General features: G+C 50.1%; 1 protein-coding gene across 1 annotated transcript; it reads left to right on the top strand.

The window, feature by feature from the left end:
* Positions 1-703: 703 nt before the first annotated feature.
* Positions 704-11,005, top strand: LOC137606997 (TGF-beta receptor type-2-like). The gene is made up of 7 exons (XM_068332386.1): positions 704-984; positions 2,143-2,284; positions 3,026-3,216; positions 4,481-5,256; positions 5,504-5,645; positions 9,870-9,994; positions 10,128-11,005. The coding sequence occupies exons 1-7, from the start codon at positions 921-923 to the stop codon at positions 10,341-10,343; spliced, it is 1,656 nt and encodes a 551-aa protein (XP_068188487.1). The 5' UTR covers positions 704-920; the 3' UTR covers positions 10,344-11,005.
* Positions 11,006-13,424: the final 2,419 nt, after the last annotated feature.

The following is a 13,424-nucleotide window of genomic DNA, read 5'->3' as shown; positions in this document are numbered from 1 at the left end:
AACGCACCGCCAAAGATCCAGAGTTTTTAGCATGTTTGTGCACATTTAACATTTTAGAGGCCCCCGGGGCCCCACAGGGAGGGCCCCACCTGAACATCACCAACACGCATCTGGTGGCGTAGGCGTGTTCAAACCACCCTGGGGGGTCACGGGGGTCAGGAGTGAGAACCTGACATCATTGCTGGAGCATGCGGAGCAATAGTCTGGTGATTTATGGCTGCATTCACCCCCGCCTTGGATGAAAACCAACAGTCTGAGATATGGAACGCCCCCACCCCCGTCCCCTTCCTAACCCCCCCCCCCATTAATGTGTCATCCTGGATGAACTGAAATGGAGCCAAAATAACAGGAAGCAGGGGAATCTAATCCTGGACTCCCAGATTAATAAAGAATAGTTAATAGTTAATAAAGTTAAATCAATAAAATATTAATAATAATAATAATAATAATAAATAAATAAATATTAAAGTTTATAGTTAATAAAGTCCCAGAATTCAAATCGGGAACCAAATCCGAACCAGGCCCGAGAGGTGTGACGTGTGCGCTTTGTATGACGCGTCCCGTTCCAGTGTGTGTGTGTGTGTGTGTGTGTGTGTGTGTGTGTGTGTGTGTGTGTGTGTGTGTGTGTGTGTGTGTGTGTGAGCCTGTAATAACACACTTCAGACTCTGAGCCACATGAACGCGTCTGAGAAGAAGCAGAAAAAAGGAAAAACGCGTCCAGCCCTCCGAACGTTTCCTGTTGCGCGCAGAGAGCATAAAGAGCCGAACGCGCCCCGCTGGCTGCGTCCCGCTCCGTGAAGCCGTCAGCTGGGGGGGAGCAACAGGCGGACACAGCCCCTGTCCGACGGGTCCGGATGGTAACCCGTCGGGTTCGTTTCGATTAACGCGGGGAGGGGAGTTCACGGCCCGGTTCTTCCTCCATGGAGCCGCTCCGGTTCTGCGTCCTCTGGTGGGGGGCGATCCTGGTGCTGCTGGGGGCGGCGGGTGAGTCCACCGACTTCTACCGGACTAAAAGTTCTTTATAGGGGGTTAGACACGGGTTTAAGTGGGTTTTATGACGTCACCCGCGATAAACGAAGAAGCACTTCGGTTTTAAGACGCGTTCAGGGTCCGTTACGCATCCGGTGTAGGTTGGGGCTGGATCGCTCCACCGGGGGGGTTTAGGGGTAAATGTTTTATCTATAACAACAGAATCACTCAGAAACACTGAAGGATGTCTTCAGAAGAGGTTCGGTTCTGGATTAAACCCCCCCTAACACCCCCCCAGATGTGGAGGCCTTTGTTTGTTCACTTAAGAACCATCCAGACCAGAACCAGAAGGTTTGAGACGCTGAACCCGTGGAGAACCTCCAGGAGGCGGCGGCGGCGGGTGAACCGGGCAAACCGAGACCTTTGTTCCCTCAGAAGCCGGAGTCTGGATCTGGATCAAGTCTGGATCTGGATCAGGTCTGGATCTGGATCTGGATCGGGTCTGGATCCGGATTAGGTCTGGCTCTGGATCAGGTCTGGATGCGGATCAGGTCTGGACCCGTTCACAGCCCTGGTGGCACCAAGCGGCTTAACCCCCCCTGCAATTATAAGAACCCCCAGGTGACAATTACCACCTTCACCCGCCCCAAACCACACCCCTCCAGAAGAGCTGCATGGGTATCATGTCTCCTTAAATCGCCCCCCCCCAGGCAGGGCTTCAGAGTCCTCTCAGATTCCAGCTCTGTCATTTTCTGGGGGGTCGTTTTTGTCTTTTAAATCCTGTGAGCGAACAGGAAACAGAAGCTCGACTTCCTCTGTCCACCTTCTGGTTTCGCTCTCGATCATGTGAACCCCCCCCCCCCCTACGAGGTCATGTGATCGCACTCCGACAGCAGGAACAGGTGGACTCCCGTCACGTTTTATCACTTCCTGTTTGTTTCCGTCGCCCCGAGGCATGCTGGGAGGAAGTCGTCGCGTGGAGATGTCTTCTACTCCATCGACTCGACTCTAACCCCGCCCCCTCACCAAGGGCAGAGCTCTTCTTATAGTGGAGCCCCGCCCTTTAATTAAACTTTAGCGTTCTCCTGCTATAATGCTAACAGGTAGCGATGTAGCATGCGTGGGCGTGGCCTGGAGTGGGTTTTGTTTCCTCACCCTCCCCCTCTGTTGCAGACGCCTACATCCTGAAGATCAGACGTTTGTGTAAGTTCTGCGATCTTCGGGCGACTTCCTGCGCAGGTAAAGGAAGCTGCAAGGTGGAGTGTGACATCACGGCGATCTGCCCCGACCAGCAGGACGTGTGCGTCAGCATCTGGTGAGTTCCTGCAGCGCGACATCGCGTTCGGATAAAAACGAGTTCTGACACCGACTGCATTCCGACGTAAGCGAACTAATAAAGTTCTGAGTGTTTGAATAAGGTTCTGGGCGTTTGCATAAAGTTCTGTGTTCCACAATTGGATGCTAACTCAGACTTTTGAAAATAAAGCGACATTTTCATTGAATCAAACGTCACTGCTTAATGTTACATCTAGTCCTCAAGATACAAACATTCGACTTACAAAGTTTCATAAATACGAACAATTGCGCCTCTAATTTAATAATTTATTCATTATTGACGGGATCGTCCTGTAGAAACTAAACGAGGTAGGAACCAATTTTAGACGGGTCAGGTTTCTGTCTGGAAGCATTAACTGACGCTAACGCTGAACTGTTGTTAACCAATAGTTAACATCAACTGTTCTGCTAGTTGATGTTAACTATTGGTGGAGTTAACTGAGAAACGTAATAAAATAATAAAGAGTCATCAAACTTAAAGGGGCGTGTCTGACTGATGAGCAGGAAGTGACATCAGCGCATGTAGTGTGGTGGACCTAGTTGCTAGATCAAAATTTAAAAAAATAATGACTTGCAAACAATTCAACTTATGAACAATTCAAGTTATGAACAATTCAACTTATGAACAATTCTCAACTTACGAACAACCTTGAGGAACCAGTTGTGTTTGTATGTCGATGACTATCTGTTCTTTATTTCCATTCTGATTTCCGTTTCCAAGGAGGAAGCAAGACGACAACGTCACCTTCGACACGGTGTGCCACAACCCGGCCCAGACGCTCTACGGTCTGGTTCTGGAGGGCTACAACAACAGCAAGTGTGAGATGAAGGAGAGGAAGGGCATGGGCTCGGAGTTCTTCATCTGCTCCTGCTCCGAGGACGAGTGCAATGAGCACATCTTCTTCAACTCCTGTAAGTCCAGGCAACATTTTTTTCCGGGGCTGAACGGAAATGTTTAAACGCCAAGAAACCTCCGGACAATCTTCTGACGCTAGATGCGCTAGCTCTTTACCGGTTCCTATATTTTTACGCCATCACGCGCTAACGTCATTGTAATGTTCAGCCCTTAATCACGTCATACCGCTTTCTGTCATCCTGTTAGACATCACGCTAACACACGTGCACCTTGCCCCCCCCCCCCCGGGTCGTGATTGTGAGCAGGTCTTCGGGGAAGTCGTGATGTTCTCCGGTTGCAGCGCTGACCCGGGTTCTTCTGTGTTTTGACTGCAGGCGTACCAAATTAAAAGCATGTGTGCCTTTCGAACACGTCATGGAATCACGTTCTTATCCGTGAGAACGAGTCGGGGGAGGGGGGAGGGGGAGGGGGGAGGGACAAGACAACCAGAAGAAAGAACTTCTTCGTCCTCCTGACTCGTCTTCAGAGTCCGGACCACAGCGATCCGCCTTGATCTCGTAAATTCCTAGTCTGTCCAATGACATTCCGTCCTGGACTTTGGGTGTTTGGCTCCGTACGCGAGGGTGTTGGCAAACGCTGGGGGCGAGGACAGAGTCGGGTCTGTTGTGAGGAATGACTTCTGACTGGCTGAAAATAAAAACAAACCGTCTGAGGCGGCGTTGAGGATTTCAGACGTGTGGTTTCCTGTTGGAGGGCAGCAGCCCCCGTTTGTCCTCATCTGGATGCAGAAGCTCTCGATCCCAACGAGAGAGTCTAATCGGCGGTTACGACCTCCGGTAGTCTGAGTTGTTCTTCGACATGATTCCATTTCAAGACCTAAAAACAACAAGCGCTCCTTTTCACTGCAGCTCTCAAACGCACCACCTCCCAGATTCTAAGAATCAGACGTACAATACATGGAGACACAATCTGTGGGTTCTGAGCGGTTGGTCTTTGTGGGCCAGACGCTAACTTTAGCTTCCTGGTACTCGTAGACATTCCATAGGGACGGCTCAGGTTCCCGCTGCTTTCAGGAAATTATTTCAGTCTTCGTCGGTTCTTCGTGTCCCGAGACGGAATCTGGGTTTCATCCGGGAGGCGATTTGTTCTACGTTTATTATCCCAACCAAAAAAAGGCACTAGCGTGAGGCTAAAATAAAACCTCCCCTGTCTAACTCTATTTTTGACCCATTGTGGCCGACAGTCTCCTCCGTGTTCATGCTTTATTTGTGACGACTGCACATTTTTACGTGATGGATGGTCTTCTCTTCCCTCCCCCAGCCAAGGACTCCCCGGTGGTGGCGGTCATCCTGGTGAGCCTGGTGCCGCTGCTGGTCATGGCCGTGTTCGTCATAACTTCTTTCTACTGCTACCGGGTCTACCGGCAACGGCAGGCCAGCCCCAGACGCAAGAAGGGTCCGCCGCTGGACTTCAGCGACGGCCACGCCATCATGATCGACGACGAAGGCTCGGACATCAGCTCCACGCTTGCCAACAACCTCAACCACAACACGGAGCTGCTGCCCATCGACCTGGACGTCCAGGTGGGGAAAGGACGCTTCGCCGAAGTTTACAAGGCCAAGCTGAAGCAGGGCGCTGCCGTCGGGCGAGACCAGGGTTTCGAGACGGTGGCGGTGAAGATCTTCTCCTACGAGGAGTACGCCTCCTGGAAAAGCGAGAAGGAAGTGTTCTCAGATGCCGACCTGAGGCACGACAACGTGCTGCACTTCCTGACGGCGGAGGAGAGGAAGGCGCAGCGGCAGTACTGGTTGATCACCGCCTACCACCCCAGGGGGAACCTCCAGGAGTACCTGATTCACCACGTGGTCAGCTGGCACGACCTGTGGGTACTGGGGGGCTCGCTGGCGCGAGGCGTGGCGCACCTCCACAGCGACCACACCACCTGTGGGCACTACAAGGTGCCCATCGCCCACCGGGACATCAAGAGCTCCAACATCCTGGTGAAGAGTGACCTCACCTGCTGCCTGTGCGACTTCGGCCTCGCCCTGCGCCTCGACAACTCGCTGTCCGTGGATGAGTTGGCCAACAGCGGCCAGGTAAGACCTTAAAGAGACAACCCAACATCCGGTCCGATCCCAGACCCGGTCCCAGTTCCATCTGTTCCACCTCACAGGAAGCACTTCCTGTCTCCCCTAGATGGCAAATACCAACAGAAACGATGTTGTGTTTGGATGAGCGGCGTTAGCGCGGCGCTAGCTTAGTTTGTTCAAATATGATGAATGTGACATCACCTGCTCCTGTCAGATTACTCATCTCTTTGAACTCCACCCCCTCTGGTCGCAGGTGGGCACGGCCCGGTACATGGCCCCCGAGGTGTTGGAGTCCCGGATCAACCTGGAGAACATCGAGTCCTTCAAGCAGGCGGATGTTTATTCCATGGCTCTGGTGCTGTGGGAGGTCATCTCCAGGTGCAACGCCATCGGAGGTGAGATCAGTAGATACCGCCATGTTAGCATCATGTAGCTTAGCATGAGGACTGAAAACAGGAGGAAGTGGCCCTTTAATCCAACGGGCCCTAATCGTTTTTATGCCACGGACCCGTTTAACTAAATAATTGATAATTTTATACTTTACTTATATCTTTAAAGATAAAAATAAACATGAATCCAGTTCTACCAACTTTATTAGCAGCGTCCTCGTAACGTCACACCAACGTTTTTTTCTTGTTGCTTTCTTTGAGAAGGTAGTCATGTGACCAAGGCAAGCATCTCCACAAGCGTCAGGCGTGACTCATGAACGTTATTCCTTCCCCGTCGTTCTTATCTTCCTCCTATGTTGATCATTAGCGTTTCTAGGATGCCTGCATTAAACATGGTGTTTCTGACTGTGTGCCCCCGCCCCCCCCTCCAAGGAAAACATCTCTTGTGACCTTTTACTGTAGTTAATAAAAGATAACCACATTTTCTCAGTAAATTAAAGATTAGCGGGGGACGTGGAGGGCAAAGGAAATCGATGGAGGCGTTGATTGATGATTTTCCCTGCGGGCGGCGAGTAAAGATCCTCAGAAATACTGTAAAAAGAAAAAAACCGCCTCGACAGCGCGGTCGGCCTCCCAGGAAACTTGACATATCGACGGCTTTACCGATGACCGGCGCCACCTTGACTCTGCTCGGATGGGAGCCGAACCCATTAATCACCGTGGGAACCAAAGCGCGAAGGTGTCAACGCGCAGGAGGTGTCGCGATGTCAAGACAACGCCAGGATATCTGCGAATAATACAAAAGAGCAATTTCTCCGAATTGGGACGTACTTCACGCCGTTTGTTTCCACTTCCTGTCGCTGTCTCTGCGGTCCGGCTGGTTTTTTGCGAAACGCTCCCCGTCTCCATTGTGGTGTCGCGGCGTTGATTGAGCGCGTCGGCTTTTTCCTGTTTGTCCTCCTCCTCCGATCCTCCCGGGAAGACTCCTTGGAAGTTTACGGCGCGGTTACGACGCCCGAGAGTCCCCACAAGAGAAAACATGGCCGTCCGACCCACAATCCCCCTCCCCTCACTTCCCAGAATACCCCGTGGGTACGCGTTCTGAAAGGAAAATAGAGCGTTTCCTGTTTTGCAAAGGACACAGTCCCCGAGATGTTCTGAACATGGGTGTCTCCGTCGGGCGAGGATGTTTTCATGTCATGCGAGACGGGACCAGACAGGAAGTTGGTCGGTGGCGATGCTCTAAATGGGTCCCGGCTCCGTGGGTAGAGGTTCCACCCGGCTTCCTCCCCCAGGGATTTGGGGGAGGGGGACGTCGACGTCGGACTCCATCCTCCTGTTTCCATTTCATTCATTTTGGAATTCACGTCTAAGTCCTTCGTTTCCTGCCTGGGCGTTTCTTTCCCGTGTTTTATAGACGGGTGGAACTCTTTTTCCCATCCTTTGCAGAAACTCTTGTCACTTCCTGTGTCTCTGTTTTCCTCCCATCTGTCGGATTCTTCCTCTTCCCCCTGGGCAGGTGAGGCAGCGTTTAATGACTCACCCAACTCCAACTTGACTCACCCCGACCTCTGAAGGTAGAGACTCTCCGGTCTCGCCCCTGATTGGACCAGAATATTGACTCGCCATTGTCTCTGATTGGGTTTTATGCACAGCTGTTGGTAATCTGGCGCCAAGCGACTCAAGAACGAGTTGTGATGCGTTCGCCTCGGTAACGACGCGTTCCCAGTGACTCATTAATATCGACTGATGGAGTCTCGTCTCCATGAATTCATGGTTTTTACTTCTTCAACTCCGCCTCCGTGCTCTGAAACGCGTCTTCTATATAATTTAGGCGCTCCAGATTTAGTGTTTGGACGGAGCGTGAGGGCGTTCCTCTGGGGGAATGCCTTTTGTCCAGGGAGGGAGTGGTCCAACTGGAGCAGCTGCTCTCCAGATGTTAGCTAGACGTTGTTAGCCTGTCAATCGCTACATGCTGGAGGGTATGATGTTGGGGGGTTTGCCAGATGTTGGGTTCCAGATCGCTCGATTGTGGATCAATCAGGGACAAAATGTGCCCAATTTGGTTTGAGTGAAGTCGGTTTAGTCGAGCTAAAATCGCTCTACGTCAATGGGGGGGGGTTGGGTGTAGGTTGGGGCGCGTATCAGCTCGGGTTAATTGTAGGGTATGCCTCCAGGCTGAGTCATAACCACATGACCGAAATGAGGCTGTGCTAATGCGTAATGCTCACGCACACATCGGCACGGAACGACTTTAACAACCTGTGAGCCTCACAAACAAATGTCAGCGCCGCCGCAGCTAATGCCAGCCGGGGGGGGGGGGGGGGTTCACTCCAGGACCAGACTGTTTCTGAGCTCATATTACTAATTTATTTACAAGTTCCTGTCAGAACCTGGACCCAGATGTTTCTGCGTTTACTTGTTCGGACTCTTTGTTCTTATTTCAGTATCTACTCGACGAAAACGTGAACTTGGGGAAACAGAATACCAAAGAAAGCAACAGTGTGGATGTGGATTCACCTTTGTGGTCAAATTTAGTTGTTTGGTTTTCGGTTCATATCGTTTAGGGCAAGCGTGGGCAAACTATGGCCCGCGGGCCACATCTGGCCCTTTAGGCTTTGTAATCCGGTCCGCCAAACTTGATTAAACTATAATTAATTTTGAGAAATAAAAGCAGTTGTGAAATATTTTTTCACAATAAGTCTTGCACGTATAAACTTTGCTTCCTGTTAAAATCCAAAACCTTTGATGTGATGGTTTTTACGTCTTTTGCGTTGGTACAAAAAGTCAAAGTCTGTCCATCCCTGGGCAACCTCGGAAGGTACAGATGCTCCGGGCCCGCCCCCGATTGGTTCATAACCAAACATCTGATCATTTTTGGGATATTAGCAATGGCCGCCTGAAGCTCTGCCTCCATGGTTAAGTTAACCCTTTGAGCTTCTTGTACACAACCGTGAGGCATCTAGAACCAGTTAAATCCATGCTAACCTCTGCACCAGGACCAGTTGGGGTGAAGCACCTGAGACCTCCTGAGCTAAATTTAACCTCGTCTCTCGGGGCTGCAGATTCCCTCTCAATCCCACGGCGACGCCTGACAAACGGAAAGCAGACATTCAGGCTAAAATATGTGCCGACGTGGCAAAAACTGCCATGGCAGCACGTCAGCTGTCGCCGGAGACGTTTGGGTTCCTCTTTGTTGCCCTGATGCTCTTCTTATTCTGCTTAGCAGGAATCTTGTTGACAGCAGTTTGACTTTTGCAATCCGCAGCAACCCCCCCCCCTCCCTTCGTCCTCGTGTTGTTTTGAAAAGCTTTCGCAACTTCGGAGTTTAATTCAAGGTTTAAGCTGGAAAAAAAGAACATCTTTCCCTTTTTGGACCGGTCTGTCCTGGTTTACGCTGCGGTGCGTTCAAACCCGCTGTTTGGAAATGAACCCAAACATTTTGTTTGTTTCTTGAACGCAGCCCTCAGCAAACAGAAACGGATCGGGTACCTTCTCTGGAACGCCAGCTGGGCGGGGCCGTGTTTTGAACTATAAACCACACCAGAGGAGGTCGACGGCTGCCGGCTCATGTCGTAACTTCCTGTCAGCTTCTTTTCAGCTTGTTTTTGTAAGAGTGAAGTGAATCCATACGGGTTAGCGCTCAGTGGTTCCAGATGGTCCGCCTTCAGGCTGGCGAACAGGAAACGGGCGACTGAGGCGTTCTTGTTTATCATTATCTTTTGTTTTTTTAACCTTTTGTCATCCTTACTGCTGTCGTCTTGAAGATGAAGCCGATCAGGGTTCATACGGTTCTTACGTCAGTTAGCTCGAAACTCGTAATAAAAACTGAAAACCACAATAACAACATCGTGTATTCTCGGTGAGGAAGTTGGAACCGGTTTTGTATCCGGCGTTGAGGCGTTGTTCGTGTCCAGCCATCAAGACTGTCTGGCACTCTGTCTCTGACCCTGTCCTCATCTTCATTTATTTCTTTTCCACCCAACCGGTCGAGGCGGATGGCCGCCCAAAAGACTCTGGGTCCTGCCCGGAGTTTCTTCCTCAACGAGGGAGTTTTTCCCTGCCACTTATGCTTGCTGTGGAGGGTTCAGTTGGGTTTTTCTGTCTGTTAAAGCGCTTTGAAATGTCTGTTGCCATGATTAAGCGCTCTATAAATAAAACTTGATTGAACTTGAGTGATCATTAACTGCGAGGAACGAGGAATCGCTGTAACTTCTTCTCTGTGTGCAGAGGTGAAGGAGTACGAACCCCCCTTCGGGAACCTGAGGGAACACCCGTGTGTTGAGAGCATGAAGGACAGCGTCATCCGGGACAGAGGAAGACCCGAGATCCCCAACAGCTGGATCAACCATACGGTAGGGGGCGCCACAGGTCGGAGCGGAACCTGATTCGGAACGACCAAAACTGAACTTGTTTCTGATCAAATTTACAACTTGGAGAGATTCTTTCCTGACTGGTGGTTTCTGTGCTCGACTGCTCCCCCTGCAGGGCATCCAGATGGTGTGCGCCTCCATAGAGGAGTGTTGGGACCACGACCCGGAGGCGCGACTGACGGCGCAGTGCGTCGCCGAGCGCTTCTACGACATGGAGTACCTGGACAAGCTGTCGGACGGCTCCGACTCGGAGGAGAAGCTCCCTGAGGATATCTCTGTGGTGGATGAGAAGTCAGGCTCAACGGAGGTGCTGCCCCCTACTGGCTGGTAGAGGAATTACAAGCAGCTGGGGGAGGGGGTGGAGGGGCATTCCAGACATTCCAGTGGATGCTGGGGGTTCACCAGGAACGGAACCTCACTCAGATGAACCACACCTGGACTTAAAATGCAAAAAGCGACCGACTTTCTTCTTCGACACATTTCAAAGACTGAATCCAGTTCAAACCAACAGGAAAGCTTTTTTTTACAAAACACTATTTGCACTTTACAAACATCTATGCACACCAAACGGTCTATCTAGTCAGTGCCTTTTGTTCCAACCGGACATTTCAGGTAAAGGAAGGAAAGGGATCAAGTTCAGCAGCAAAGGAGGTCAAAGGGAACGGCTCGAAGCGTCGAGGCGACGATAAAGTTTTACAGTTCCATCGGGTGCAACTTTTTATTTTTTTAAATTTTTGCTTTAAATGTAAAATAAGAAACACAGGAAAGTAGGAAATGGGAACGTGTGTGTGTGTGTGTGTGTGTGTGTGTGTGTGTGTGTGTGCGCGCGTGTGTGTGTGTGTGTGTGTGTGTGTGTGTGTGTGTGTGTGTGCGTGTGTGTGTGTAATATCTATATATTCAAACACTCCTAACTGGAAGTTGTTGCATGCTGTTTTGTGTCGTATCAGTCGTTTCTGTATAAAACCGTAAAACATCATTAAAAGTATAACAGGCCTGATGATTGTTTTTGTCTTGCATATAAAATATTTTATCAAATATAGATTAAATACACCTAGTCCTCAAGATATGAACATTCATTGATCTTGCTGCTGTAGTTCCCCTTCCTACCACAACCCCCGCCGAGCAGCGTAACATCAACACCCCACAGGTTCAGATTTCACGTGTCATGTTAACATGAGTCAGCAGATCTCAGACAGTTTGCTTTGATGTCACTTCCTGTGGTCTTTTGGTAACAACTTACGAACAATTCAACTTATGAACAATTCAACTTATGAACAATGACCTCAAGGAACCAGTTGTGTTTGTCCGCTGGGGACTAATTGTACATAGCATCAGCATTTCTTGAGTGTCTCTCTCTCTCACACACACACACACACACACACACACACACACACACACACACACACACACAATCCAGGTCCATACAGTGAAATCCTCCCGTCTTAAATACTGATTTCACACCAGAAACCGTCGTTAGAGGCGTTCCTGCACCGATGGAGACGTTTAAATAATTCATGCAGCTTCTCTGAGCATTAAGTCGGACCGGGCCTGATCCCGTTTCTGTGTTGGGACTGAAACGGGCTTCAGACGTAGACATGTGACGCGCAGCATCGCCTCAGGGCTGCAGCACCTGCAGGCAGTTCGCATCAATCATACGATCACGAGTCATACGTGTGTGTGGTCGTCACGTCGACCGGAACATTCCATCATGCATACAAAACCCACAACACGTCTACACACACATCCATGCTTGCACTTAAACGCGGATGGACGTGTGTTCTGCACATGTTAAGATTCACACAGCGACTCATTGAAAATGCATGAGTCGTTTATCAGCGGCGAGCTGTCGGCCCATGCCACGCCCTTCCTCCGCTTCACGTCATCTATGAGCATAAAGGACGCCAGAGGCTCGCTTGGCGTGGGCCGGGCCGCAGAAGGACCGCCCCCTCTGCCTATAGATGATTAATGATCTGAAGTTTTTAGTATAAATCAATCGTCACCAGGCTACCAAATGGAAATTAAATGAAATAAAAGTGTTTCTCTGCAGGAAACGGGTCAGAGTCTCCTATAAAGGATGGATTTCTGAATTAACTTTTATATTGAAAGCAAAAATCAAAGATGAATTCACTGGCAGTGGTTAATAATCCTTCTGAGTTCAACTCTTTAAAGACAGAAATAGTTGTTAGAAAAGTCTAAAATCTAAAAAATACAATTTACAGAACCTTCAGACAAATTTGTCCAAAAAAAAACTACAAAAATTTGTTTATGTGAGCTTTAATTTTTATATAATTATTGGCTAAATCCAGAATTTTCTTTGCATGGAAATGCAGATGCATGTGTCTGATTGTTTATATCAGTTTTTTTTTTTTGGGGGGGGGGCAAATTTATGATGTAAAAGTCTCAAAATCCTGAAAATCCAAGTGTATAGCTGGGTTTTAAAGAGTTAAAGGGTCTCCAGTGATCCACTCTCGACTGATTGGATGATTACATTAAAAAAAACAACAACTAATAACGACAGGAACGGACACTTTTGCCTCCATCATGAAGCATCTGCAGTTTACCTTCCGACCAGTAGAGGGCGTACTGGTTCTACTGGTTCCAGCTCCATCGGTTCCTCCTGAAGCTCAACATCTTCACATCTAAAGAGCTGAGCTGACATTTGTGCAGCGAGGGTGAGAACGCCGCCCTCCCCCGCCTTCCTGGGGGACGCCGTGAGCTCAGGTACCAAGAGGCCCCGCCCTCGGTTCCGGTCCCGCCACATGCCTCCAACTTTTGTCAGCGGATTAATCACGATGCTAACCTGATTAACGTTTCCGGCAGCAGCTGTCAGAGAGTTCAGCCATCGTTACCAACACTTACGGCCTCAGGCGGCCTTAATAACCCAGACGGAGAGGCGCTCGACTCGAGTCGCTCATCAAGCCCTCGTGGCGGTCTCAGCGGTGACGCCTCGCGCATCAATCACCTCCGCCGAGGAGTGAGCCGGTCGGCGGGAGCCATAAACAATGTTTGACGCTCCAGGACGGAGATGACAAGGGAGACAAACGACTCCTTGTTAGGATTGGGCCTCCTTCTTGGGCGCCGGGGGGCCAGTTCCGCCGCCGTCCCAGTCGTTTACCGATATTTTTTCATTTTAAATACCCATACGCTTCAGACGTTCCCTTGATAGATCGCAAACCAACCCTTAAGGTGCGCGATCACACATCAGGAGTCGTATTCTGGGTGAAACTTGGCAGTTGTTACCCACCATTATCCTCCCAGAACTCTTAGCGTGACGCCTGACTGAGCTGCAGTGTCCGCTTGTTGCATCCTGGGCTGGCGACGGCGGCCTGCTGCGCGTCTTACGAGAAGACGTTAAAAGCGTTGCTTGCTAACATCTCAAAGGAGCGGCGGTTGGCAGCTGCACCCGGATCCC

Source organism: Antennarius striatus, chromosome 14, assembly GCF_040054535.1.
Source record: "Antennarius striatus isolate MH-2024 chromosome 14, ASM4005453v1, whole genome shotgun sequence".
Taxonomy (NCBI): domain Eukaryota; kingdom Metazoa; phylum Chordata; class Actinopteri; order Lophiiformes; family Antennariidae; genus Antennarius; species Antennarius striatus.
Note: the sequence above shows the minus strand (reverse complement) of the source record. Positions and strands in the feature narration are given on the sequence as shown.